The sequence below is a fragment of the Coptis chinensis genome, chromosome 9, assembly GCF_015680905.1.
Source record: "Coptis chinensis isolate HL-2020 chromosome 9, ASM1568090v1, whole genome shotgun sequence".
Classification (NCBI taxonomy): domain Eukaryota; kingdom Viridiplantae; phylum Streptophyta; class Magnoliopsida; order Ranunculales; family Ranunculaceae; genus Coptis; species Coptis chinensis.
This window is the reverse complement of record NC_141464.1, coordinates 31967642-31994376: the sequence shown is the minus strand read 5'-3', so window position 1 is coordinate 31994376 and position 26735 is coordinate 31967642. Positions and strand designations below refer to the sequence as shown.

Here is a 26735-nt window from a genome sequence, read left to right as displayed (position 1 = left end):
TCAACTCTTGCAGCTTCTTCATCTGATAGTTTATCCACAAATCAATTGAAACTCATTTTCTTTGTGGAACTTCTGATCCTTCCGAATGGGAAAGAAGACAGAGTCAGACTCGTAGCAGGTATAGACTCTACTTCTGATCCTTCCGAATGGCATCAGGACTTCTACTTCATTTTCTTCACTGCAAAAAAAAAAAAATATTAACAGATAAAGTTTGAAGTTTTATTTTAAGAAGAAGAAAGATTATTACCATCGGGTGAAAGCACTTCCATCTTTGGCACGTTTGAGAGAGTTACTGGTACTGTTGGTATCGGTTTCAGCTTCAACCCTGTTTCTTGTTATTGGAGGATTCGTCGATATTGCTCGAGCCATTATTTTCAGAGAGATTTTGAGAGATGGTTTGGAATTTGGAAGTGAGAAAGGGTGAGCGGTTTGTTTAATAAGTTGGGTGAAATGTTTTTGGATTTTGAGTGATGTGTTATTCTCAGAGAAAAAAAGAGGGAGACTGACGTGGATCACTGGGAACATTCTCAACTACTCAGTATTAATGGTCTTTGATATGGGTTTAAACACATCAACCAAAATTAAAAGCGAAAATTAACAGCATATACATAATGGGTTTACAAATAGCAGGCCCGACCACAGGTCGGGGTGCATTGCTAGTGCCATATATATAATCCATTCATTTCACTGATTCCCATAATTAAAATCTTTCCTAGAAGTTAAACAGTTCCAAATTTCTACAACACTTCTTCCAGCTTCCCTCTTTCTATATATATATATTAAACTTACATATAAAAACACAAAGAGAGCAGCTTTCAGAAAAAAAAGAAAAAAAAAAAATTTAGTTGCGAAGATGACGTCCAATAATCTTCTTCCAATGCATACGATAATAGCAAATAGAGAACGAAAAATATCTTGGGCTGAACGGTTAATACTTCAACTAACTAATCCTCATCTCCGTGAAAACGCTCTTACCATTCTCGCCAAGGTATACATACAGAAAAAAAAAGTTAGTCCGTCTTTTGTAATGTTGTGAATATAATATTATAATAATAATAATAATATAAGAGGTATAAAGTGTGGCGTCATTAGTTGGTGGTCATGTGAATAAAGTAATGACGTCATGTTTGTTTGTTTGTTTGTTATTAGAAGAGGGAAATATGTCATGATCTTGCTCCGTTGTTGTGGGATTCTTTTGGCACTATTGCTGCTCTTTTACAGGTACCATTCATTTATTTATAAAATGTATAATACAATTTTTAATCGTGCCAAGTGGCATGACTCGAAAAGTTGTAATTTTTTTTTACCAGGAGATAACTTCTATATATAAGGACCTGTCAACTACAAATCTCAATCCAGCAGCAGTGAACCGCGTCTGCAATGCGCTTGCTCTACTTCAGGTTTGTATTACGTAACTAAAGAAATAGTGTTAAATGTCTATTTTATTAGCTGTAGGGGCTGTTGAACATAGTTTGCCATGAGTTAGGAGTAAGTGTACATTCTACATGTATAGTAGAATGGAAGTTCATGTATCGGACTTCTGGAGTTGATTGATATTATTAGTCATTTCAGCTCCAGAATAACTCGACTAGACCTTTCTGTTGGTACGTACATGTACTTTAGTGTGAAACCATGGATCTTGGCTTTAGTTCTCTCTTGCGTTATACTTATTTTATTGACAAGTGAAGGTGTTTGTAATGTTAATAACCGTATTGTGACTGACTACATAGTCCTCTTATTCATCTCAATCACAATTTCTGATCCTATCATGGATGTTGTACTTACATCTTAGGTTTTCAGAAGTAACACTTATCTCCTGTTCTTTTCCATTTGTGCAGTGTATTGCTTCTCACCCAGATACAAGGATGTTGTTTCTTGATGGTATTATCTTTAATCCAATGTGTGTGCGTGTGTGTTTTGTGTGTGTGTGTGTGTGTGTGTATTGGAATATTGTAGTGGTTTAAGGTCTGCATCCATAGGAAAATGATTACTTTTCCGTGCAAAATTTTCATGAATTTTTTTGCTAAAGGAAATTATGATTTTTGGCATTTGATTGCATGTTGGAGAATCCACGTTTTTTTTACTATTCGCTGTTTTATTGATTACTAGCATGTTGAGTAAGTTTACATATACTTTTCAATTGTTACCAAGAAATTGAAAACTAATGCATCGTGAAGAAATGCATGTGCAATAGATTCACATGTCTTTTGTTTTCTAAATGCATTATTTCACGGGATACCGAGCAGGGTTTAAACGCAAAACGAAATGGGATTAATGTCATGGTGAATAGATAATAGTGTTTCTTTCTCGTCTCGTCCCTTGATCTCCTTCCCCTTGGAAAGCTAGATATGCTAGTCTGCTAGACACTAGGATGGCTAGCTGGTTGGCTTGCTAAATGGTGGGTTTTTTTTCCTAGTAAAAGTGGACGTGTAAATTTTGTGAGGATGGCGCTTCATCATCGTTCCCAGTGACAACACTTAAAATATCGGCAACCTTAAATCCTCCAATCTCACAACGGATCATCTATGGAAGTGTGGTCTTGATCACTATTCAGCTTCTTTTAAGGCCCATGAGGACATCCTTATACGGTTATACCTCTGCAGAAATCGTGAATGGATACCTTTTGAGCATTTTGTGTGGTGTTTAGATACTTTAGTGTTTTGAGTGTTACTGTTTGATCTATTGAGCATTTATGCTCTTTAGCTTCTTGTCTTTCTCTTCCTTTTTTCGTTGGGATCATTGGAATATAGGTTATCTCATCTACTTTCTTTTTATTTTGGATTTTAGTTTAATCTATCGTACTGATCAAAGGAAAATGAAATAAAACACCTGATTGGACAAACATTATGAGTGAAGGAGTACCAGCTTACCAGCTCTTCCAAAATATACCCTTTTAATCCATGATTTGTGCTCCAGTTCCTTCAACCCGAGGAACTAGTTAACGATTTAGAAAGTATAACTTTTTGAAGGAGAAAAAGATATAAAGACTGATAAAACTATTTGTAACAAATACCCAAGTACCAAACAAACAAAATATAATTAGTACTTTTATTTAAAAATTGAGTTAATAGTTTAGTATCATTGCTAACTTGGGAGTTTACCATACTTTGACTACCAAGCAATAGCATCCATAGTTGAACATCATCTGTTTGGAAACCAACATAGGGTACATACCCTTTCATGACTGAAAACTGCATACAGTTCTTGTGGAAGTTGTCCTCCTCTTCCATATTATCCTATCTTTTCAAAAGCTTACATAACACCCATTATTACTTCTTTGCCTCGATTTGGGCTTTTCCTAGGCGCACCTCCATAATTCACCAATTCTTTCCATGCTCGAGAATTAAATGTAGTTGCAAGAGCCTATCTACAATTAAGAAGTCTCTTGAAGCCTTTAACCAAGTATAATGTGATGTGAATCTAGTCTTCGCCACTTTTAGAGCTCCAATAGTTATTGAGCTCTAAACCTGGCCAAAGCATGAGTGCGGGTCATAAAACATATTACATTATTTATCCCCATCTGTAAGTGTTTGTAAACCAATCTGATTGTTTTTTACTTATTTTTTCAAATCATTCAAAATAAGATTTAAATGTGATCAACGTAGGGGAACTCATTGATCTGTTTGTGTACATTTTTAACCTCCTTTCCTAGAAGCTTGTAGAACAGTGCATGTCTGTTGTAACTTGTAAAACAACTTTTTAATTTCCTTTAGCGATAATTGAGCAATAGCTAAACTTTTTCTTGTCTATCCCCAAATCTTGGATCTACAGAAACATAGCTCCATGACTATATTACTGCACTGATAATGATTAGTGGACATCTTTCATGAATTACTGTAATTCTGTCTTTCTTCATTTGAATGTTGAAAAGTCAATTGTAACGAGCTTTTATTTGAGGACCCTATTTATTTTAGATATATTAGTAATATCTTCTTGCGTTAGTATGCTTCTAGTTAACGTGTTTGATTAAAGAAAGGAAGTTAAATATTGTGAAATTGTATTATTTTTTGCAGCTCATATACCTGTGTATCTGTACCCATTTCTTAATACAACAAGCATGGAAAAATCCTTCGAATTTTTGAGGCTTACCAGCTTAGGTGTTATTGGTGCACTCGTCAAGGTACTGGTGCTTTTATAGAATGTGCTTATGTGTTTCCAAGATAGCTGAGTGTTGCTTAAAAACCGTCTGATTTGCTGATTTGCTGATTTGAGATTTGATCTGGTAGTTTCAATTTCAAGAGAATCCATCTCGTTTGAAAATAAGTTACATTGACATGGATACAACACGGATACAAAGTGTCTGACACGAAGAAATATCAAAATTTGAGGTATATCACATACAATCTGTGACCGTGACGTGTCCGTGTCGGACACTTGGATATGTATCTGACACAGATTATTTTTAAATTATAGCGTGTCCATGTAACATAGGTTTGAAAAGGCTTTGAAGAGAATATATGATTGTTACACTTGACAAGGAAAAGTGGTGCATGCTTTTAATGTTTTCTGTCTTGTACAATTTGTAAGAGTACTGAACCTGATCCTATGATGCTTAAATAGGTAAATACTATCTGATTTTAGCCATACGGTTGATTGGGTAATTCCACATATACATCAAATGTGGATCAGATGAGGATGTTTTTACTTCTCAATTGAGAAAGATAGCTTTTGTTAAGAACTAGAAACATTGGACGATATGGCATGAAGGAAGAATTGTTTCTCTCCTTTAGTTCAGTATGACCCTCTCTGACACTCGATGAACCATGAAATATCTTGTAGCTGCAAAACCTATAATAATAATAATAAGGTTTTGAAGCTACAAGATATTTCATGGTTCATAATAATAATAATAATAATTATTATTATTATTATGAACCATGAAATATCTTGTAGCTTTATTAATAATAATAATAATAATAATAATAATAATAATAATAATAATAATTATTATTATTATTATTATTATTATAATTATTATTATTATGAACCATGAAATATCTTGTAGCTTTATTATTAAAAATAATTTTTTTTGACAAAATAACATCTCCATTTATGATCATGAAATTACGAAATGTTCATACATACTCTCCTTGCCTCTATTAAACAGACGGCATACTGAAAGAGGAACAACAGTTCCATTACAACCCAAGTCTATTTGACTTTTACCAGCCTCATCTAAAATATGAGCATGCTGAATAACCTTTCTTGGACATAATGCAATTCTACAAAAAACAAAAGACTTCTTGATATTTTGGATCATTACTCGAAGATCTTCCAACTCTCAAGACGAATCCTCACTTGACTATTAAGTGCATCCACCATGCTTTTACAGTCTGAAACAACTATCACCTTTTTAATAGCAAGTTGCAAAACTCTTCCTAATCCCCACAAAAGAGCTCGAAACTCTGCTTCCTATGCTCCAGAGACTGCACAGTCCTTGCTTCTTGCAACCATGATATCAAGACCATTTACAAATGGTGAAATTAATACCACCTTTTTTGGATATTGCTTCAAATCCTCCGTCAATAGTCATTAGATGTAAATTGGTATTAAGCTCTTTGGAATGTAGCATGTATCTGGAAGTTAAATGAGGTTTTGTAGGTAGATATAGCTTGTGCTAACAGTTGAGTTGTAGATAAAGGTTTGTACTGTTGGGTTTAGCTAATTGGTTTCCATCAAGCCAAATGAAATAGGACAGATTTGCTAAGTGTGTTAAATTTTGTAATGTACTGTCTTTGTTCTGAGGTTCCATTAGGATTTGAATTTTAGGATGTCCCTAAAGGTTGTTGTATGTTGGATTCGAAGAGAAAAAGGGCTATTGAACCAGGTGGTGGCTATTTAAGGAGAAGTTATCAAAGCATGAACGATGGATTCTGAATCTTGTTTGCATCTTGGACAAATATCATCAGTACCCATATGTCTATTAGATAGAAGTTTCTTACTCGGTAGAATCGAGTTTAGGACTTGCCAAACAAACTGTTGGATTATTAACTGTGATTTAATCTTCCAAATGGTATTCCAAATTGTTGTAGAACATTAGTCGAGTCTGTCAGTGTCATAGGTGTGTGCTTATGTTCCCTCTACATGTTATGGGCGTGAGCCCCTTAGTTGAGTCCAAGCCCATGGTTCGAGTCCATTAGTTAGTTGGACACATGTCATGTTCCTATAGGTTTATGCTTTCTAGGTTTACTTTAAATAACGGGCTTGTAGTTAAGGTTTCAGTAGTTGTATTTATGTGTGTGATTTGTGATTGAGAGATTCAATAAAAGAGTGATTTTAGGTCTTTTTTTAATTGTGTTTCAATTAAAGTGTAGATTCAATTAAACTGAAACTTCTGCCAGTAAGATCTACATTATTTGGTATCGGAGCAGATTAATTTCAGGGGTTATTATTCACGGTACTGTTCACCGAAAACAATGTTCGCGAAACACTGTTCATTGGGCACTATTCACCGCGGCACTATTTGCCCAGGTTACTGTTCACGGTGATTTTTTTTTTCGAAAAGTCAATTTTTTTTGTATTGTTATGATGAATCACAAAGCAACTCGAGGTCATCCTCCATCCATGGATACTCGCATGTCTCGTTTAGAAGAAAGCATGAAGAACATGACATAGATGTTCCAGAACCTGATGGAAGCAAAGTTTCCAGTTCAAAGAGAGGTGTGACAACCACCTCTACCACCACAGAATAATGGTTCAGTGGCTAGTACTGATAATGCATCTCAGGTTGATGGTTCAATCCCTCTTCTGAACCCTTTTGCGCCTACAGATCCAGAAAACAACGGAGAGAACAGAGTTGGCATGAAAGATAACACCAACAGGGAACCTCCTCTCAATGAGGAACGTGAGGGCGTACCCTCCAATGATGATGGCCGGCTGTCGGCTGCGGTGTTGTTAAAGCCCCTATTGGCTTCCACCAATCTTTGATAAGTATGAAGATAAGTCTCTTTTTGATAAGTACGAAGATCTGATTTGGGAAAATTTTGTGACTCACTTTGACAAATGAAGTGATTTGTTTTTCAAAAAAGCACGATTGCAGATTTGGATTTCCTTAAAGAAAGTCACATATGTTGGTGAAGTTACAAGCTTTCAAGACGACCCATTAGTACCGAAATTTTTTGGTGCATCTTCTGGTTATTGTTTTCATAATCTGTGTGCAAGAGCATGTTGTGGGTTACTGATTTTAAGCCAGGGAAGCTGCTACAAAGGAAAAATTCATGGTCGGATTCCTTTCAACTGGGGTATTGGCCAATTTCCTAAAGCTTGTGGGCGTGGTTCTCTTTTTATTTACAGAAGTTTTGTTGATTAGAAATTCGATGGCTAATTTTTTTTCGGTTAAGGGGAAAGTGATGTAGAACATTAATGAAGTCAAACCGCGGTTAATCATAGGTGTGCGCTATATTCCCTCTACATGTTATGGGCGTGAGCCCCTTAGTTGAGTCCAAGCCCATGGTTCGAATCCATTGGTTAGTTGGACACATGTCGTGTTCCTATTGGTTTATGCTTTCTAGGTTTACTTTAAATAACGGGCTTGTAGTTAGGTTTCAGTAGTTGTGTTTATGTGTGTGATTTGTGATTGAGAGATTCAATAAAAAAGTGATTTTAGGTCTTCTTTTAATTGTGTTTCAATTAAAGTATAGATTCAATTAAACTGAAGCTTCTGCTAGTAAGATCTACATTACAAATTCTAGTATTTAAAGTGCTAAAGTTTATCTCATTATTATTTAATGTACCAGTTATAAGTTGATTTAAGTGAGAACTACCAATTTTTTTCAGCAGTCCAAATCCATGGTTCGTGATTCATATTATTGTTTAGGATAAGCAATCTCGTTAGTGAATAAGTTATTGATTATAAGAGAGCTCCAAGAATTATTAAGAATCAGATCAGATAAATACATAGTACTATTATTTGGGGCTGGTCACATAATGTATATACACAACTTCAAGTGAATTCTTTAGAGAAAAGCGTCTGTATGATGTAAATAAGATCATTGAAAATGCCATAGCTAGTTTAACTTTTTCCATAAATGGATTGTCTGTCTCTACATTCCCTCGCTATAGGACAACTAGGAGTATAGGTTTGGCAACAAAAATATATGTAGTCCAATTTTGAGGATATCTTCGCCTTGTATGTTAATATACATGCTCACGTCTTGCAATGGTTGATCCTATATAAAGTACCAGGGTTTGTGTTAGGGGTGGTAAAAGACGTTTTGTAATTCATTGACTAAGAATAAAGTTCAGCTCCCATTGTATTTAGTTAATGTTCCTTGTTAAATATATTGTAATTGCGATGGTCATATTCTACTACACGGAAGATTCATTCATTGTTGTTTGTCGGTCCTTGTAATATTTCAGATTTCACGGGTTAACCTTTGGTTTTCACTAAAGAATCTTGTGCATTCAATTGTCGTGCTATCTACTTCTTCAGTTCTTCAGTAGTTTTGTTTTTGTCAGCATGTCTTCTGAACATTCTATATTTAAACCAAGTAAAAATTGTATTGTGGTAGTGTTTTTATCTGAGTGAAGAAGTTAATGTGATCAACGGAAAATTCATTTATATGATATTCCAAGACCCATATTAAAGCCAGACACTCTTGTGCAGGTTGATGATACAGAAGTCATTACTTTCCTCCTCTCAACGGAAATTATACCCATATGTCTTCGCGCAATGGAGATCGGTAGTCAGCTGTCCAAAATAGTGAGTGACAATTCATTCTATGTGTTAGTTATCAACTTATCATATGCATTGCTAATCAGCTATACTTCCCCATATGAGAAGAAAACAGTTGATTGAGATTTGTTTGCTCACAATCCGTGGTAGTTTTTCATATATCTCAAGTTAACTGCTATAGTATATTTAGGATGTTTCTTTTTACTTTTTTGGTTATAATGTTTAGCCTGTACAGAAATTGTTGACCTTTCAACTTCTGTACTGATGCTTAAAAGGTATTTTCTCTTCCCTTTGAAAATTTTGTGACATTCCTCACTCATTGTAGTGAACTTTCTGTCAACCGAATACTTGAATTAGCAATTGCTAATTTGAAGTTAGGTTGATTGGGTTGTAATTACACTATTGAACACATAATAGATGTTTCTATCTTCATTCACTTTGATAGGGTAGGATTTTCTTTCCTGCAAAATTTCTTGGAGGCGACATTGGTCTTAAGCTATGTTACACGGACACGCCTTATTTTTAAAATAATTTGTGTAGGATAAGTATCCATGTGTCCGTGTCCGACACATCACAGGCACATATTGTATTTGATACATATACCTCATTTTTTGATAGTTTTGCTGTGTCTGAGACTTCGTATCCGTGTCGAATACGGACACACGTGTCCGTGTCATTGTAACTTAGGTCTTAAGTGCTGATGAACCATCATTTACTTCCCGTGGATTTTATTGTTAGATCAAAGTGAAACAGAGGGTCTCCGAACACAATGAAAAAGGGGCATCCATTGGTAAAGAAGCTCCAAGAGTGTCCTTTTGATTGGCACGTGCTAGTCAATTGTTTAGGGTTGTAAGTTTGCGGATTTTATGTGCAATTGGGATTAGCGTGTAAGATGAGAAATCTATTGTAACTTCTGGCCTTGGGAGCTTTAGTGTGGTCGAGTAGTTAAGGTTTGAAAAGTGCATTGAGGCTTAAGCCTAAGGCGCGCTTTAGCCTTTTAGGGATTTAGCACCTTGAGGATTAAGCTTCAAATATTTTTTTTTCTTAAGATTTCGCCCCGTCGTAACTCCTTTAAAGATAAACAATCCTTATTAGGTTAGGTTTTTGAGCATTAAAATACCTCATTCTATTAGAAATCTCAAACTTTCATGTTCCATCACCAAACTGCCTTTTGTTTTCCTTATCCTCCTTTATTATTTTTGAAATGTCCGTGCTTTGGAGTTTGTACCTCTATCATAATCTTAGCAACCAAAGCATAGAGAGTGATCGAAAACAAAAGTAGAAGCGCGGGTGCTAGAGTGTCTAAGTCTAAAATTCTCAATATTCAAAGCGCCCTACAATTTGTGCTTATAATATAACATGTCATAATATGATTTTTATAATTACCAACAGATCACGAAAATATTTTTTTGTAATATTAAAATTTTGGAGGGAGAAGCTAATTCTGAAAATAAAAAACAATTATCGACTTGATATACTGTTTGTACTAAAACTCTGGGGCACGAGTGACGCATGCAGTAGACCATAGTAAGTTGTCCTGGGTTTATTTTATTCTTTCTTGTTATTAAGTCTTGTCAACTCTAAAAGAGCCAGCACATGTTCCACAAGGAAAGCTCCTTATAGTAACTTATATCCAGATTCTCGTGCATGTCAGCCCTCGAATACATAACACAAATATCCAAAGGAGTATAATGCACTTTCCTTTAGATATGGCTGCAGCTTTAGCATGCTTTCAATCAAAATGCATCAGTGCTTGATTTTAGTGCGGGACGTCATAGTAGTATCGCACTTTGGGTTGCCATGGCCATAACGAAGTGACATGACAATGTTCGAATAACATGGAGATAAAAACATACTTTTTCAAGAGTTGGTCGTATGACTATTTATCAACCGCGGAAGTAATAAAACCTTTGGAGGACGAAGACTCATATGTCGTTCTAAACAAGAGAGAAAAGATGATTTTGATGACCAAAGTATATATATATATATATATAGGCCGGATCTTAGAAGTACATACTTATTTTAAGTTAAAATAAGTACGTAAGTAAAACTTCACCTAGAAAATGAATTCAAACCTAATTTTTTTGTGGATATCATCTGCTCACTATAAACATCATCTCTACAAAATTTCAACTTATTTGGAAATCTCTAACTTACGCAAAAGATGATTGCAAAAATACTATTTTCTGAACCGTTAGATTTTTTTTTAAAGATGACAACAATTTTTAGCTAAGTTAGAGGTTTCCAAATGAGCTCAAATTTTGTGGAGATGATCTTTATGGTATGTAGGTAATACCTACAAAAAATTAGAGTTGAATTCATTTTCTAGGTGATGTTTTATTTACGTATTTATTTTAACTTTAAAATAAGTATGTACTTCTAAGATCGGGCCTGTATATATATAGTTAGAGAATTGAGAGCATCAATTAGAGAGAGGAGAGAAAGAGAGTCATAGTGAGAGAGCAGAAAAGAGAGAGTCCACTTAGCTTCAAGCTGGCCTCCTCATATATTATTTATATAAACCCTAAAATAGGTGCAAAGACTAAACTGCCCTTTAAGACATAATACTAATACCGCTAACACTCCCCCTCAAGCTGGAGCATACAAGTCAAACATGCCCAGCTTGGAACACATAGTTGAAAAACTAGGTCGAGCCAAAGGTTTGGTAAGAATATCACCCAGCTGATCACTAGACTTCACATAAGGAGTAACAATCTGCTTGGACATCATTAAATCACGAACGAAGTGACAATCAACCTCGATATGTTTGGTACGCTCATGGAACACTGGGTTACTAGCTATATAGATCGCAGCTTGATTGTCACAGAACATAGACATAGGAGAAGGAGCATGAACATCCATTTCTAACAGTAGAGACCGAACCCAAATCATCTCGGAAGGCATGTGAGCCATAGCATGATACTCGCCTCGGTGACGGAGCTACAACACTTTGTTTCTTACTGCGCCAAGTGACTAAATTTCCTCCAACAAATGTACAATACCCAGAAGTAGACCGACGATCTGTAGGATCACCTGCCCAATCGGCATCGAAAACCCACAAATATCTAATTAATGCGTGAAGGGCGATAAAGAAGTCCATTACCGGAGAAGAACCGCCCTTTAAGATATCTTAGAATCTGAATAACAACATTTCAATGAGAAATATGTGGAAGCGTGCATGAACTTACTAACTACTCCAACCGCGTAAGTAATATCCGGGCCGAGTCCGCGAAGATAGATAAGACGACCAACAAGGCGACGATACCGACCACAATTAGAAAACACCTCCCCCTGTTCAGCATGAAGCTTCACAGTAGGATCCATGGGGGTATCAACAGGCTTCGATCCAAGAAGTCCCGTCTCACTAAGAAGATCCAACACATACTTACGTTGCGACAAACTAATGCCTTCATTGGAATGAGCAACCTCAATCCCAAGAAAGTACCGAAGGAGACCTAAATCCTTCGTATGAAAATGCTGCCCCAAATACCGTTTCAAATGAGAAATACCTGCTGCATCACTACCAGAAATAATGATATCATCAACATATACAATCAGAACAATAGTGCCAGACGCCGAATGTCGAACAAACCGCGTAATGATCGAGAGACGGTCGATGAAAACCAAACTGGATAACCACAGAACTAAACCTATCAAACCAAGCACGAGGTGACTGCTTCAATCCATAAATAGCCTTTTTCAACTTGCACACCATATTCTCTTGTCCAGGGACAACAAACCCGGGTGGCTGATCCATATACACCTCTTCTTGTAACACACCATGCAAGAAGGCATTTTTAATGTCAAGCTGATAAAGAGGCCAACCCTTGCATACAGCAACAGAAAGTAAAATCCTAACAGAGTTAAGCCGAGCAACAGGAGAAAATGTCTCCATATAATCAACCCTATATGTCTGAGTGTACCCTTTAGCAACCCAACGTGCCTTCAGACGCTCAACAGAACCATCCGGGAGGTACTTCATTGTGAAAACCCACCTACATCCAACTGTGTTCTTCCCTGGTGGAAGAGGCATAAGGTCCCAAGTCTTATTCTCATGAAGAGCTGAGATTTCCTCTTTCATGGCTAATGTCCAGCCAGAAGAAGCTAGTGCTTGGGTAAGGGACGAGGAACTCAAACGAAAGACCGGCATAAAGCAAAAATCACGAAAACCGGGAGCAACATGATGTAATGAAACAAACCGAGAGATAGGATAAGGAGACTTAGACTGGTCCGTTTAGCAATGGGTTCAACTGAAATGTAGTGATGCGTAATGTATAACACGAACCGAAGGAGCCTCTAAAGAAGATGACGACTGTTTTAGTGCTGGTTCAACAGTAGTAACAGGGGTAGATTCAACATTAGTAACTTTCTTTCGAGGAAAAATACGATGATATTGAGCATAAATAGGCATGGACCCCCGAACGGTTGTAATAGGAACACGACTAGGCCCCTCCGCACAAGGCATAATAGGTGCGGGAGGCACCTCCTCAGAAGGTACAACTGGAATGGGAACAACTGGTTGGGGTAGCAGATTAAGTAACTCCCCCTCACGACAAGACACTAAATTTGGATCAAACAACTGCCCCTCTGTAGAGAAATAGGAAATAGACTCAAAGAAAGTAACATCAACACTGACATAATAGCGACGAGTAACAGGACTATAACAGCGATACCCTTTTTGAGTACGTGAGTAACCCACAAAAACACACTTTATAGACCGAGGATCTAATTTGTCATGACCATGACCTAAAACATGAACAAACGCAACACAACCAAACACTCGAGGTGGCAAACCGTAAGATGACTGAGTAGGATACATCAATGCAAAAGGAGACTGACCATCAAGAACAGACGATGGCATACGATTAATGAGATAATTAGCAGTGAGAATAGAATCACTCCAATATGGCTTAGAAACCCCCATGGCAAACATCATGGTGCGAGTAACATCGAGTAAATGACGAAGTTTGCGTTTAGCAACTCCATTCTGTTGAGAGGTGTGGGGACAAGTGGTTTGATGAATAACACCTCGATCTTCACAAAAATGTCGCACACAAGACTGAGTATACTCTAAGGCATTGTCAGAACGAATAATTTTAATTTTTTTATCAAACTGAGTCGCAACTTCATTGTAAAAATTGAACAAAGCACGAGGTAGCTCAGTACGATCCTTTAACAAATATAGCCATGTCATTCTAGAAAAATCATCAACAAACACTACAAAATAAAAGAAACCAGACAAGCTTTTATTTCGTGAAGGACCACAAATGTCCGTATGGACTACATCAAAAGGACCCAAAGACCTCTTATCAACCCTACTGGGAAACGTACTACGATGGTGTTTTCCCAACTGACATGCTTCACAATCTAAGATAGATACTGGACTTAACTTAGGAAGTAATTGACGCAACTTAACCAATGAGGGATGACCGAGACGACGATGCCACTGAAGTGGAGACACAGACGCACTCAAAGCCGAAACAGAACTTGATTTCGCAACATCCAATACATATAACCCATCATGCTCATACCCCGAACCAATCGTCATCTTCGTCTTGAGGTCCTGAAACACACAACCAGTAGGAGTAAAAGTTACAGAATAGTGTAGAGATTTAGTAAGTTCACTAACAGAGACTAGATTAAATGAAAGATGAGGAACATAAAGACTCGATTGCAAATTTAAGAACTTTGTAGGACGAAGAACACCGGTACCAAGAACAGGACGGGAGGACCCATCAACTAAAGTCATGCTAGTCTTAGTTGGCACAAAATTAGAAAGAAAAGAGGGATTACCGGTCATATGAGCACTAGCTCCTGAATCAATAATCCAAGAGGAAGAAGGTACCGCCAAACTAGCAGACTTACCAGAACTTGCCATAGTAGCCGTGTGGGTTGCAGAAGGAACAGAAATACAGTTAAGACGATTCAAAATTTGACCCAAAACTTCAGCAGTAGAAGGAGGAGAAGCACTAGAAGGTCCAGCAGCGGAAGACCCAAAAGTCTGATCATAAGCATTATGGGCATAGGCAGGCTTCCCATGTTTGTCCCAACAAAATGGCTCAGTGTGACTATCCTTACCACAATATGTGCACTTCCTCTCGTCAGTACCATCATACCTATCCCCACGACCACGACGTCCTCCAAAACCACCACGGTTACCTCGCCAAAACCCAGAATTACCACGAGCTCCACGGCCATTAAAGCCTCGACCACCACCAAAACCTCCTCGTCCACCACCACGTTGTTAAAGGCGTTTGACTTCTCCAAATTAACTCACCATAAATGGTTGATAAAAGCAAAAGCTCTTCCCTAAATAGATCCTTTCATAGTGCTATAGTACTCATCAATAGGTTGATCACCCTGTTTTGTCTTGAACAAAGACTCAAATTAATCAGAATCATAAAAGCTCTTCCCATAGATTATTTTCTTGGGAATACATCTCCTTCAATTGATTGAACCATAACAGATCATTTTGCCGATAGATTATTTTCTTGGGAATACATCTCCGTGGGTAAGAACTGCACATTAGTAAGAACTTTTGGCTCCATACTATTCCACAACCAAGTCAAAACCATAGAGTTAGAAGCCATCTAGTCTTCATAAGTAGAATCATTGGAATTCGGAGGATCATCAGTAAGAATTTTAGATTTTTTTCGCGATCGAATAAAGTGTTCAACAGCATAACTCCATGAAAGATAATTGTTCCCATTTAAACGAAAATTAGTAATGGGCTTACCGAGATCATCGTTGACATAATATAAAGACTGTTTAGAGTCAGGTTTAGGATTCACTGCGTCATCCATTGTTCACACCAGAAAATACCAGAAACAACCACACAGAAAACAACAAAAAATCAGTAAAAAAAAAAAACCACACCGATTACAACCCTAGATACTAACGATTTCAACTCATCTAGGGTGCACAAACACACAAGGAAACAACAAACCACATAGGAAGTGAAGAGTCTCTCTAAACTTCCACCAAACCAGCAGAGTTATTGCAACCCACAAAAAAAAAAGGAAGAAGAAAGAGAAGAAGAAGAAAGAGGAATAACAAAAAAGTTGCTCTGATACCAACTTAGAGAATTGAGAGCATCAATTAGAGAGAGGAGAGAAAGAGAGTCATAGTGAGAGAGCAGAAAAGAGAGAGTCCACTTAGCTTCAAGATGGCCTCCTCATATATTATTTATATAAACCCTAAAATAGGTGCAAAGACTAAACTGCCCTTTAAGACATAATACTAATACCGCTAACATATATATTATATATTTTATCAAAGCTTGTTACATTCTCAAGTACATTTTGCCATTAGCATCATCATATAAAGTTTTCCTAACATCCTCAGAAAATGAACTAGGTACAGTAGAAGCTAAGGAAAACATATTTGTTGATGACATAGATGAATATCTTTTATCTGTAAAGAAGAAAAGGAAAAAAATCAGTGGGAATGATACTATTGGGGATATTCTTAGTCTCTTTCTTAATGTTGGCATTGTGGACTTTAATAACAATTGATCGTCCAACTTCTATCTCTAGTGACTGGCCGGTTGGGAAACGTGTGGCTGCAAGGAATTTGGAGCTGTGGTGGATTAGTTGGGTTGTTATATGGGGTAGGGGTTTCTCGTTTTTCTTCTTTTTCAGCTGAATTAACTCTAGCGATTAGCTGGGTTGTTAGGTGAATTAACTCTAGAGACAAAGTATCGGTGTGTGACATGTATCCGACACCTACACACCCCGACATGTGTTCGGCACGTGTTTGACATGCGATTTGGATGCTCTCTCATACTGTGAAGTACTGACACTCCTCTACAGGCAAAGTATCGGTGTTCGACACGTTTCCGACCAGCACACCCCAACACCAAACATGTCTGGTATGCAATTGGAGTGTCGAATTTAGTAATTAAAATTTTAGAATTTCCAACACGGTGGTGACGCGCAAGAGACACTTTTATATTTTATTTTTATTTTCGAATGAAAAAATAGCCAAAAGGATACATGAACTTACCCTGAAATTTCAATTGAGGTAACATACTTTTTTTTTCGTCGATTAGGGTAACGTACTTAAGTAATTCGTCAATAAGGGTAACCCGTTATCTTTCCGTCCAAATTTACCGTTATCTTTTATTAATAAATATTTTTTAAATCTTTTAATTGTTTAATTATTTACAACTCAGCAAATGTCAGAAATAGTCAACTAACAGTGGCCGTCATTTGACTTACGAGCTGATGATATATTATATGCATCATCCTGACATACACGCTATTATATTGTATGTATCATCCTGACCAGAAATTCCAGTAACAATGGTGCGAACCAAGACATAACGGTGCCCAACAGGATGATACTTTGTGTGTATCATCCTGAAGATGGGATGATACTTTGTATGTATCATCCTGACCAGAAATTCCAGTAACAATGGTGCGAACCAAGACATAACGGTGCCGAACAGGATGATACTTTGTGTGTATCATCCTGAAGATGGGATGATACTTTGTATGTATCATCCTGACCAGGTGCGAACCAAGACATAACGGTGCCGAACAGGATGATACTTTGTGTGTATCATCCTGAAGATGGGATGATATCAGGATGATACATATAATATATCATCATTGACAGAAAACGTTTTTGAAATTTGGACAATTCATGATACTTAAATAGTCAAATGACGGCCTCTGTTTGGGGTATGTCAGTATAAGCCAAAGCCTTAAAAGTAAACTCACAAAGTAATATTAAAAACAAATTGCATCCATTAACATCAAATTAACCATGGTCTTCAAATACAACTAACATAAACCAAAACACTTGTCCTCAATACCTCCAGACATTGTTCTTAAACATAACACAACCAACCAAAAGACATGTAACACATAACCAAAAGACACATGACACATAGCACCGTCTTCATCTTTTTCTACTTCCATGGTTTTCTTTGGCCACCATCTTTAGTCTTGCCTTCTCTAGTCTTGACTCCCAATGTCTTCATTGACCTTGTATGTGGTGCAAGTGCAGGAGGTGCTTTTGAAGTTGTAACTATAGGTGTTGCAACATCAGTTGAGTTCAATGGACAATTGGATTCGTGAGTCCCATATTGCACTGCACCGCTTGAGCTTGCCCAACTTGGAGGTGGTGCACTTGAACTTCCAGCAGTTGATGATCTAGGAGTTGCATCAGGTACTCCACATACGTAGTTTGGAGCCCATATTCCTCTTTTTTGCCCTGACAACTGAATAAACAATATATAAACACAATTCATAACTATTTGCAAACCATTTCATAAGAGTTGAAACCATTTCATAAAAAATATACAGACAATCATAACTATTTACCTTTATAAAATTATCTCTAGTGTTCCTACATGTAAACACACCTACCCATCCTTTAGGTGGTTTTTCCCTCTTTATGTTAGGCTGAGGTGAGTGACTTGCTACTGGCTGTTGCCTTAGAGGTGAGTGACTTGCTACTGGCTGCCTTAGTCTTGCCTTCCTTACTCTTGGCTGCCTTGGAGGTGAGTGACTTGCTATTGGTTCTGTGTTCATTGGTGCTCCTGCTTCACTTGACTCCACATTGACATTAACCTGTGACAAAACCATTAGAATCAATTTTCAATGTATAGTTTTAAAATAGGCAAAGAAAAATAGAATAAAGATATAACACTCACTAGTGATGGACATTTTGTCCTGTTGTGGCCAACAATTTTGCAGTTTGAGCACCTCATTTGCTTTCCCATCCTAGTCACTTTGGTTCTCTTACTTTCTTCATTTTGATCCTTTCTTCTGCATCTCTTTGGTCTACCAAACATCCTTCTATGTATAGGAGGTAATAAAATCTGCAAATTTGGCCTTGGCCATAGTTTCTCCCCATTGATAGGCTGCAGGAAATGGTCATAAGCCTATCTCATTTTTACAACCTTATACTACCCAACAACATACTTATCTGGGTCATCTTTCAAGTGATAGATAGCAGAAACTGCATGTGCACAAGGTATTCCATTAAGTTCCCACATCCTACATGCACAAGTTTGAGCCTTCAAATCCACTGCATATGCACTTTTTTCACTATGTCTCACTTCATACTTGTGATTACCATGGTGATATGAGTGCCAAAATCTGTGATATTCTTTGCTTTTCTCTAACTTAACCCTAGCACTAGGAGTTATTAGGTCATTCCATTTGCTAATGATGTCTCTTTGCTTTTGCAACCTGTTCACTATATATAATCTGATATGCTCTAGCATGGAGATGATTGGTTTAGGCCTTGCTTCCAAAATACAGCCATTAAAGCATTCACACATGTTATTCTCAACTAACTCACAACATGAATACATATAAAAAAGCCCTGGACCATTGAACTGCATTTTGAGCCATCAAGTAATCATACGCATCAATATCAATCTCCTTCACATCATCCATAACAAGAACAAGTTCCTGTGGTGTTCCAGACTTTGCAGCTTGCCAAAACAATTGTTTAAGCTGACTACTCTTGTGATTTTTCCTAAAATTTTGATAAATATGTCTGGCACACAACCTATGCTCTGCCAAGGGCATCCACTCTACAACTGCATGAATGAGACCTTTTTGTTGATTTGAGATCACAGTCAGCCCATTACCTTGAGTTATAACCAAGTCATTTGTTAAAAGTTTCAAAAACCAGGACCAAGAATCAGTATTCTCACCCTCCACCACAGCCCATGCTAAAGGAAACATCCTATTATTCCCATCCCTTCCAATTGCAGTCAACAATATACCCTTGCAGAAACCTTTCAAGAAGCATCCATCAAGACCTAGTACCCTTCTACACCCATGCAGCCATCCCTGTTTTATACCTTCAAAACAAATATACATCCTCATAAACCTTCCATTCTCTGATTCTATTTTTATGGTGCTTCCTGGATTTGATCTCAATAATTCATGTGCATAGTTTTGTAACTTGCTATAATGTTCCCTTAGAGAAGCATCAACATCACCTAACGCCTTCTTCTTTGCCTTATAGACTTGAGTAAGAGTCACCTCCACATTGTAAGCTTGTTTTATATCTTTCATAAACTCTTAGTTTCCACATCTTTTCCTTGTATATCTTGCTCCAAAATGAGTTAGTAGCAACTTTGATTTCATAAGCTCTAACACATGTGTGCTCACTTTTCAAAGTTTTTATTTGCAAACTATTTTCACCTTGCATATGAGTTACCCATAGTCTCCAAGGGCAACCTTCTGCACATATAGCAAGAAACCTCTTCCTAGTGTTCTTCTTAAACTGAATAGCATACCCCCCATTCACAGCATAGCACCTTAGCAAATGTTGAAGTTGTTCAAGATTTGTAAATCTCAACCCCAACACAGGAAGTACTTTGAAATTGTTTGAGTTAGGGTTAAACATAGGAAACTTTGGTTTCTTCCTTAACTAATAACCCCTCCTCATCACTTGACTCATATGGACTGTCATACTCAGAAGAGTTTGCATACTCACTATCATAATCTACATTAACTTCATTGACTTGAGGTTCAGGTTCAGTGACTTGAGGTTTAGTCTCACATTGAGGTTCAATCTCATGTACAATAAACTTCTTCATACTCTTCAACTTCTTCACTCTGACTTCTATGAGTTCTTCATCATCATCACTCAAGTGCTGAAGAGAAGCAACATCACTTTCACTACCACTCTCAGCTTCCTCCATTTGAGACTGCATAATAGCTGCAGCCTTATCATCCGACTCATTGTCATCAGTGGAACCATCACCATTGTGATTCGCAACATTTGCTTCACTCATCATCTCACTACTGTGTTCAGTGTAAAGTTCAACCACCTTATGTCCTTCAATATCTTTTAACATTTGGTTAGTACTTATATCACTATGAATAAACCTCAAACCAGATTCAAGTGCTTTTCCAGGAACTAAATAATATATCTTAGTCAAATCTCTATATCCCAAATCTTACTCCACCAAGCCCTTTAACTCGTAATAAGATACTTTATCTACATCATAATCATAAGAATACCAAACTCTCCCCCTCCCTTGTGTATAAAACAAACCACCATCATTTACAAACTCCCCGCCATGATGCAGTTTAATACCAATAGTATCCACTGCATTTAAGATAGGGACAAATTATAAAAGATACACTAATACCACCAATTTGTTATATGTATCATATTATATAAACAAAGAATATATACACAATCAGACTATATAGTATTGTTCTTCCCAACAACATTATATTATATTGGAAACACTTCATGCCACTTTCTATAATATTAAGCATGAAAAGTTATGAATTAGAAAATCAGCATGAACCAAACAAACCATATTCTATTCAAATAGTTGAATCATAAATTAATCAAAGTAGGCTACCATTTCAAGCAAAAGTACAAAAACCCTAATTTCAATTATTTTAATAAACGAATCAGTGGAAAATCACTTACTTGGATGCACCACATGAACTAAGTACTGCAATTCTAGAAAATACGCCAAAACCCAAACAGTTGGGGAGAGAGAAACCAAGAAAAAAAATAGAGTAGAAAAAATGTTGCTTTGTTAGAGTAGAAAAGTGTTGCTTAATTTGTTAGAGAAAATAGATCGAGGTCGAGGAAAGTGATGCTTTGTTGTGTTGACTTTTTTTTATTTTTTTTGTGATAAACACATGTTAAATTTATCTTATGTGTAATTGTTTTTTTTACTTATTATTTGTGTATATTTGAAATAAAAATGAATGACACATGTGAAAATCATCGCCACGTATGCTGAATTTGGACGGAATGGTAACAGGTTACCCTTATTGTCTAATTACTTAAGTACATTACCCTAATCGACGAAAAAAAAAGTATGTTACCTCAATTGAAATTTTGGGATAAGTTCATGTATCTTTTTGGCTATTTTTTCTTTTTGAATTGTTGAAAATACTTAAGAAGACACAACCTGGTAGGGGTTTTATTTCACTTGTGAATAAAGAAAAAGAAGGCACAACGACACGAGTGCTTGATAATTAACAAGTCCTTTTCATGGAATGGATATTTTGTGATTGTTATTGCTATGATCGTCTATTTTGTTGGCATTTGCTTGGACTTTTTGACATTTTTGTTGCTGCGTAATCTATTTTAGTTAGACATCTAGAGTTAGTTTTTTTATTTGCATTTGGTGGAGGATGTTCAATTTTAACTATATATATATATATCAGCCCAGCTCTTAAAAGGACTAGTCCGTTTATGTGTCTTGAACAGCTTATATAGTGTCTTGAACAACTTTTTTAATTTACGCTTATTAACTTTTTAATATATACTTATATATGACACTATATAAGCTGTGCAAGACATTATATAAACTGTGCAAGACATTCACTATATATCATGTCCTTGAACGGACGTCCATTTAAGAGTCGGGCTGTATATATTTGGGCTCGGCTCCTAAAAGGACTTTAAATAAGTACCAAACTAAGTACCAAATCTAAAACAACCCACAACTTCATCTACAAAATGATTTAAAACCTAATTTTTTTGTAGATATGATCTACTAACCATAAAGATCATCTTTACAAAAATTCAATTTGTTTGACAATTTTTAACATTGGCAAAAGATGATTGCAAAAACTCGACATTTCTGAACCGTTAGATATTTTTTTTCAAAAGTGGGTAACAATTTTTATCTAAGTTAGAGGATATCAAACGAGTTAAATTTTTATAGAGATGTTCTTTATGGTTAGTAGATCATATCTACAAAAAATTAGGTTTTAAATCATTTTGTAGGTGAAGTTGTGGGTTGTTTTAGATTTGGTATTTAGTTTGGTACTTAATTTAAGGCCCTTTTAGGAGCCGGGCTATATATATATATATATATATATATATATATATATATTCTTTTGTTAAACATGTCGTATCTGTGTCGTGTGTTCCTGTATGTGCTTCATAGCTCTCACATGTGCCTTTTATCCCTCTAAATAATTTTTTACCTAGATAAAGTATTAATTAAGTTGATCAAGTGCTTTCGTTTCCTTTATTAAGTTTATGGGTTGCCTTAGACTTCTGTCACCTTAGTTGTTCAGATGTTTCTCTTGTAACAGAAAAGTTCGCTAATGTTGCATTGATATTTGATACCATGGAAACCCATGTCTGTTGAGTGTTGAGGTGTGTGATGGATCTCTATACTTTGACAACTTGATTTAGAGTAACTTACTGACAAATAAAACTTGAACTTGTCTGATCTATATTTCAACTCCGTTTGCCAATTTGAGATTGGTTTTATACTCTGCTCTTGGGTAGTTCAAAGCGGTATGGGAAGGATACTCTAACAAAATTTTCTCATACTTATTGTTTATTTGTTTCTTGGTAACTAGCAAGGAGTATAGATGGTACGTTTTAAACTTTTAATTAACAATTGATAAGTGATACATACTAATTTATGTGGTAATAGGGTAGAAAATAAACAGGGTTCGGACATGAGAAAAACAGGGTGGGAGGGGGGAGGGGCCGAAATCTGTCTACAAGGTGGGGAGGTCAAGTAAGCAGCTTGGTGAAGGTGAACCCTGTCGCCTAGGCTCATGTAGCTCCTTTAACTCCACAACATCAATTCTATATCGTTAGAAAACTGATGGAGTCTATGTGCATCATTGCCTTTTAGATGAAATTGTTTGTGTACTGCATCCTTGTGACCTTGTATACTCGTTGTAGAAGCTTATTAATTTGTGGTTCATTCTCTGAGACGTTACATACTGTGTAGATCATGCTGAATCATGTTGACTGCGTAGGTGGCTACCTTTATTGTTCAAAAAATTCTGCTGGATGACATTGGGCTGCAGTATATATGCTCTACAGCACAGCGATTTTTTGCTGTGGGACGTGTCCTAGAAACGGTGCTTATAACTCTTGCTGAACAACCTTCCCCACATCTTTTCAAGTATATCATTCACTGCTATCTTAGACTTTCGGTTAATCCAAGGTTGGTAAACAAAGTACTTTTCAAGTTGGGTCCTGAATTACTTGTATTCCGAAATACTACTTATGAGCACATGGATTTGAAATTTCCAAAATGCAGGGGTTGTGAAGCTTTAAGAATTGGCCTACCTAAAATGATAAGAGATGGAACTTTAAGCAGTATCATCCATGTAAGTTATTTCAAATTTGTCAGTTACTATGTTAAACTTTTTGCAATCTTATGTTTACATCCGCAGAAGAAAGAATGCCTGTTATGCACTTATGTGCTGTAGATAAACTCCCATCTCCCTCCAATCACTTCCTGGCCAAACTCGTAACACGAGTCCATACACATACAGATAGAAATACTTCTTAAGCTGACTTGCAAGCTGCTTTGGCCATTCCTCATTAATATGAATGCATGTCTTTGAAATCCATGAGAACAATATGTGGGCACGATTGTATCTATTGTGCGTATGTTGGAGCAGGTTAAATATAAAAGGACATGACAAAATTAGAGTGCCGTGGAGCATGCTAGAGAGAGCTCTTTCCAAAGACACCGATGTATAGAAGAGATTTTAGATATGATGAATGGGAAGATCTCTCTCTCTCTTAGTCAATTTTAGATATGTTTGTGTAATGGTTCTTCTGAAGGACCAGTGAAAAAGTGAAATAGAGGTTAAGTGGTTAACTGCCTCAAGGACCTCTTAGTCTTTTTGTACAGTTCGATTAAGTAGCCTCTTCTTCTGTTTACTGGTGTCTCTTATTTTTCCCAGAATGATCCAACAGCAAACCAGGGTTTGGAATTGCTGATTAAGAATGTGTCAGGAAGAAACCAAATGTCAGTACGTCAAGCTGGAGAACTTGATCACATGCTAGCTAACTGTGCAAGGGTGTTATAATATCCTCCGATTATTTATTTTTGGCTTTGCTGTGAGGGAGGTGCCCTGGACATGGGAAGAGATGTCCCAATTTTGTCGGTATATATCTCAGAAAATAGGTACTTGATCAATACGTCTTATATTATGCATCCACCGAACTTCAACCCCTTCTTTTAGTTTTTCCTTTTCCTGAACGCATCATCCGATACTTTTTGGTATCAGTGGTATAGGACAATCAGGGGCCGATATATCGGCACATATCTATAATTTGGGCCTTGCCCCTTGAGTCCTAGATGGACCCCTTTATTTCAGATTTTCTTCTCTTTTAAATCCTTTTGCCTCCAACCATCAAAAAAACAAATCCTTTTTCCTCCACGAGTTATCTTTATGCTTCATAATCTCGTGTATATATGATTAATTTTGATATTGTAAAGAGATGCTATCAAAGTGTCCGCTGTTCATTTGTAGTTAGAGATGGAATGGAGCTATATGATATAGCCATTGCTTATTCTTGTTCTTGTGTGCGCCATGTCTCTCCTAATAATAGCATCCACTTGAGCTTTTACTCTTTCCATTTGTGTTGGGCCACACTTTTTGAGCTGATTATAAAATAATCATCATCAGAAGGCTAATTTGAACTCTTTTAATCAGACATTCACTCAGAAGAACTGTAAACTATGAAGTATACAAGTCGATCGGGAAAATAACAGACTCTCAATCAGAAGTCCATAAACCAACCACAAGTCATAATTAAAAGTGTGAAGCGTGTAGGAAGAACTGTCATTGATAACTAGTAGCTTGCGTGTTTCATCCAGTATTACAGTAAAATTAGGTACGTACAAGTGGTAGAACGAAGCATACCAGTCTTTGTTTTTTATCTAACGCAGCCACAAGAAAAAAAAAACAGACGGTAAGATAAAGCAGTACTATTTACAGCAAACTCTTGAGGCTACATAGTGCTTCTTTGGAAGGTTGAAGCGCCTTAATTTCCTTCTTGGGCGAGGTGATGGATGTCGGTGGTCAAGAGGAGAGAAACAGATAATAATCACAGTAAGGTTGTCGAAGGTGCCAAGGCGAAGCGCTTTTGCCACAAGGTCCCGGGCAGCCTGTTCTGGGTCATCATGCCTTTGAAGGCCTCGACGGACTAAACTGACAGCTTGCTGGCTGGATAATACATCCCTATCCCGTCGCATCCCATGATAAGAAATTTGTCATCTTCTGTGAGAAGTATTTGCCTGATATCTGGTTCAGCAATGAGAGGTGAGGGAGAGCCCTTGGATAATTTCATGTCCCAATCTCCCAGCGCTCTGGTCACAGAGAGTACACTATTGAGATATCCATCGTCGATGTACCCACCGCACTTTTCCATCCTTGTGCGTTCTTGTGACCCCCATAGTACAAAATATTGTGATATCGCAATAAATATTGAGATTTCAGTAAAAGATATATAAATATCGCAATATATATATATATATATAATAGCAGTTTCTTTTGCTGAGCTATAAGGGTGTCCACGTCTACAAATTTTAAGTACCATGTTTACTCACGAGAAATTAGGAGAAACCCCGCGATTTAAACTCCGCAAAGTGAACAAACCTAAACCTAAAAAACCCCTTGATTTAAACTAAAAACCCCACGAACCTTTCTTCCCCGTCCATCACTTCTATAAAAAAAAAGGGGTTTGAATTATCTGTTCTTCCCAGCATATATTAGACAAAATCGAATTTAAATAATAAGCGAGCGACTCTCTTCAAATCAGTCTCTTAATAAGAAAATCACTTCGTTGAGCTTTTTCTATTTGAGACCCAGGTATTGGTTAATACTCCTCAAGGCATATTAGAGATATCTTCAGGATTGCTTGGGAGGCACAATATCTACAATATCGTTGTTGCTGTAGCAGTTGGAATTGTTGTGGGAGCACCATTGGAAGGCATTGTTGGAGGTATTGAGGAGGTCGATTCACTTCCAGGAAGGTGTGAATTGATAGATGAAGAATAGGCATTTGGAGTTATTGTAGACTATGCACATACTCCCGATACTTTGTCTAGACTACTTGACACAGTGAGGGAGTTGAGCCCATTAGTCTATTAATAAGAATATTTTTTCTGTTTGCAAATCAAAATTTTCAGAGTTGATTGGGACGGAAAGAGGAGCTAATCAGTGGCAGATCTGTGGTTTTGCCGATCTCTTGCAAATAGAATAAGGTAAGAAAGATATTGTCGTACAATGTGATTTTCTATGCTGTTGAAATCTTTCATGTGTATTTATATGATGTATTT

The 26735-nt window shown here is 36.8% G+C and overlaps 2 protein-coding genes across 6 annotated transcripts; one reads left to right on the top strand and one right to left on the bottom strand.

Moving 5' to 3' along the window:
- Positions 1–248: 248 nt before the first annotated feature.
- LOC147475567 (uncharacterized) lies at positions 249–25850 on the top strand. The gene is made up of 9 exons (XM_086584823.1): positions 249–988; positions 1150–1221; positions 1311–1400; positions 1839–1881; positions 4014–4120; positions 8606–8701; positions 23410–23600; positions 23697–23766; positions 24352–25850. The coding sequence occupies exons 1-9, from the start codon at positions 854–856 to the stop codon at positions 24475–24477; spliced, it is 930 nt and encodes a 309-aa protein (XP_086440949.1). The 5' UTR covers positions 249–853; the 3' UTR covers positions 24478–25850.
- LOC147475568 (uncharacterized) lies at positions 17402–21324 on the bottom strand. Of its 5 annotated transcripts, none has more exons than XM_086584826.1 (4): positions 21095–21324; positions 18336–18545; positions 18049–18252; positions 17402–17900 (listed from the first exon to the last, which is right to left on the bottom strand). In XM_086584826.1, the coding sequence occupies exons 1-4, from the start codon at positions 21107–21109 to the stop codon at positions 17589–17591; spliced, it is 741 nt and encodes a 246-aa protein (XP_086440952.1). In that variant the 5' UTR covers positions 21110–21324; the 3' UTR covers positions 17402–17588. The 5 variants fall into 5 exon arrangements, with proteins under 5 accessions (XP_086440952.1, XP_086440954.1, XP_086440951.1 ...); XM_086584828.1 differs by having other exon boundaries at positions 18336–20758; positions 21095–21303; XM_086584825.1 differs by having other exon boundaries at positions 18004–18252; positions 21095–21303.
- Positions 25851–26735: the final 885 nt, after the last annotated feature.

Bases quoted from the DNA above. Each gene is read 5' to 3' on its own strand.
- LOC147475568 (XM_086584825.1), bottom strand. The intron at 18,253-18,335 runs GTGAGTGTTATA...GTTTTGTCACAG, and splicing joins GGACAAAATGTCCATCACTA to GTTAATGTCAATGTGGAGTC. The intron at 17,901-18,003 runs GTAAATAGTTAT...TTGTTTATTCAG, and splicing joins CTAGAGATAATTTTATAAAG to TTGTCAGGGCAAAAAAGAGG.
- LOC147475567 (XM_086584823.1), top strand. From the start codon at position 854: ATGACGTCCAATAATCTTCTTCCAATGCATACGATAATAGCAAATAGA. The intron at 1,222-1,310 runs GTACCATTCATT...TTTTTTTACCAG, and splicing joins CTATTGCTGCTCTTTTACAG to GAGATAACTTCTATATATAA. The intron at 8,702-23,409 runs GTGAGTGACAAT...TTGACTGCGTAG, and splicing joins GTAGTCAGCTGTCCAAAATA to GTGGCTACCTTTATTGTTCA.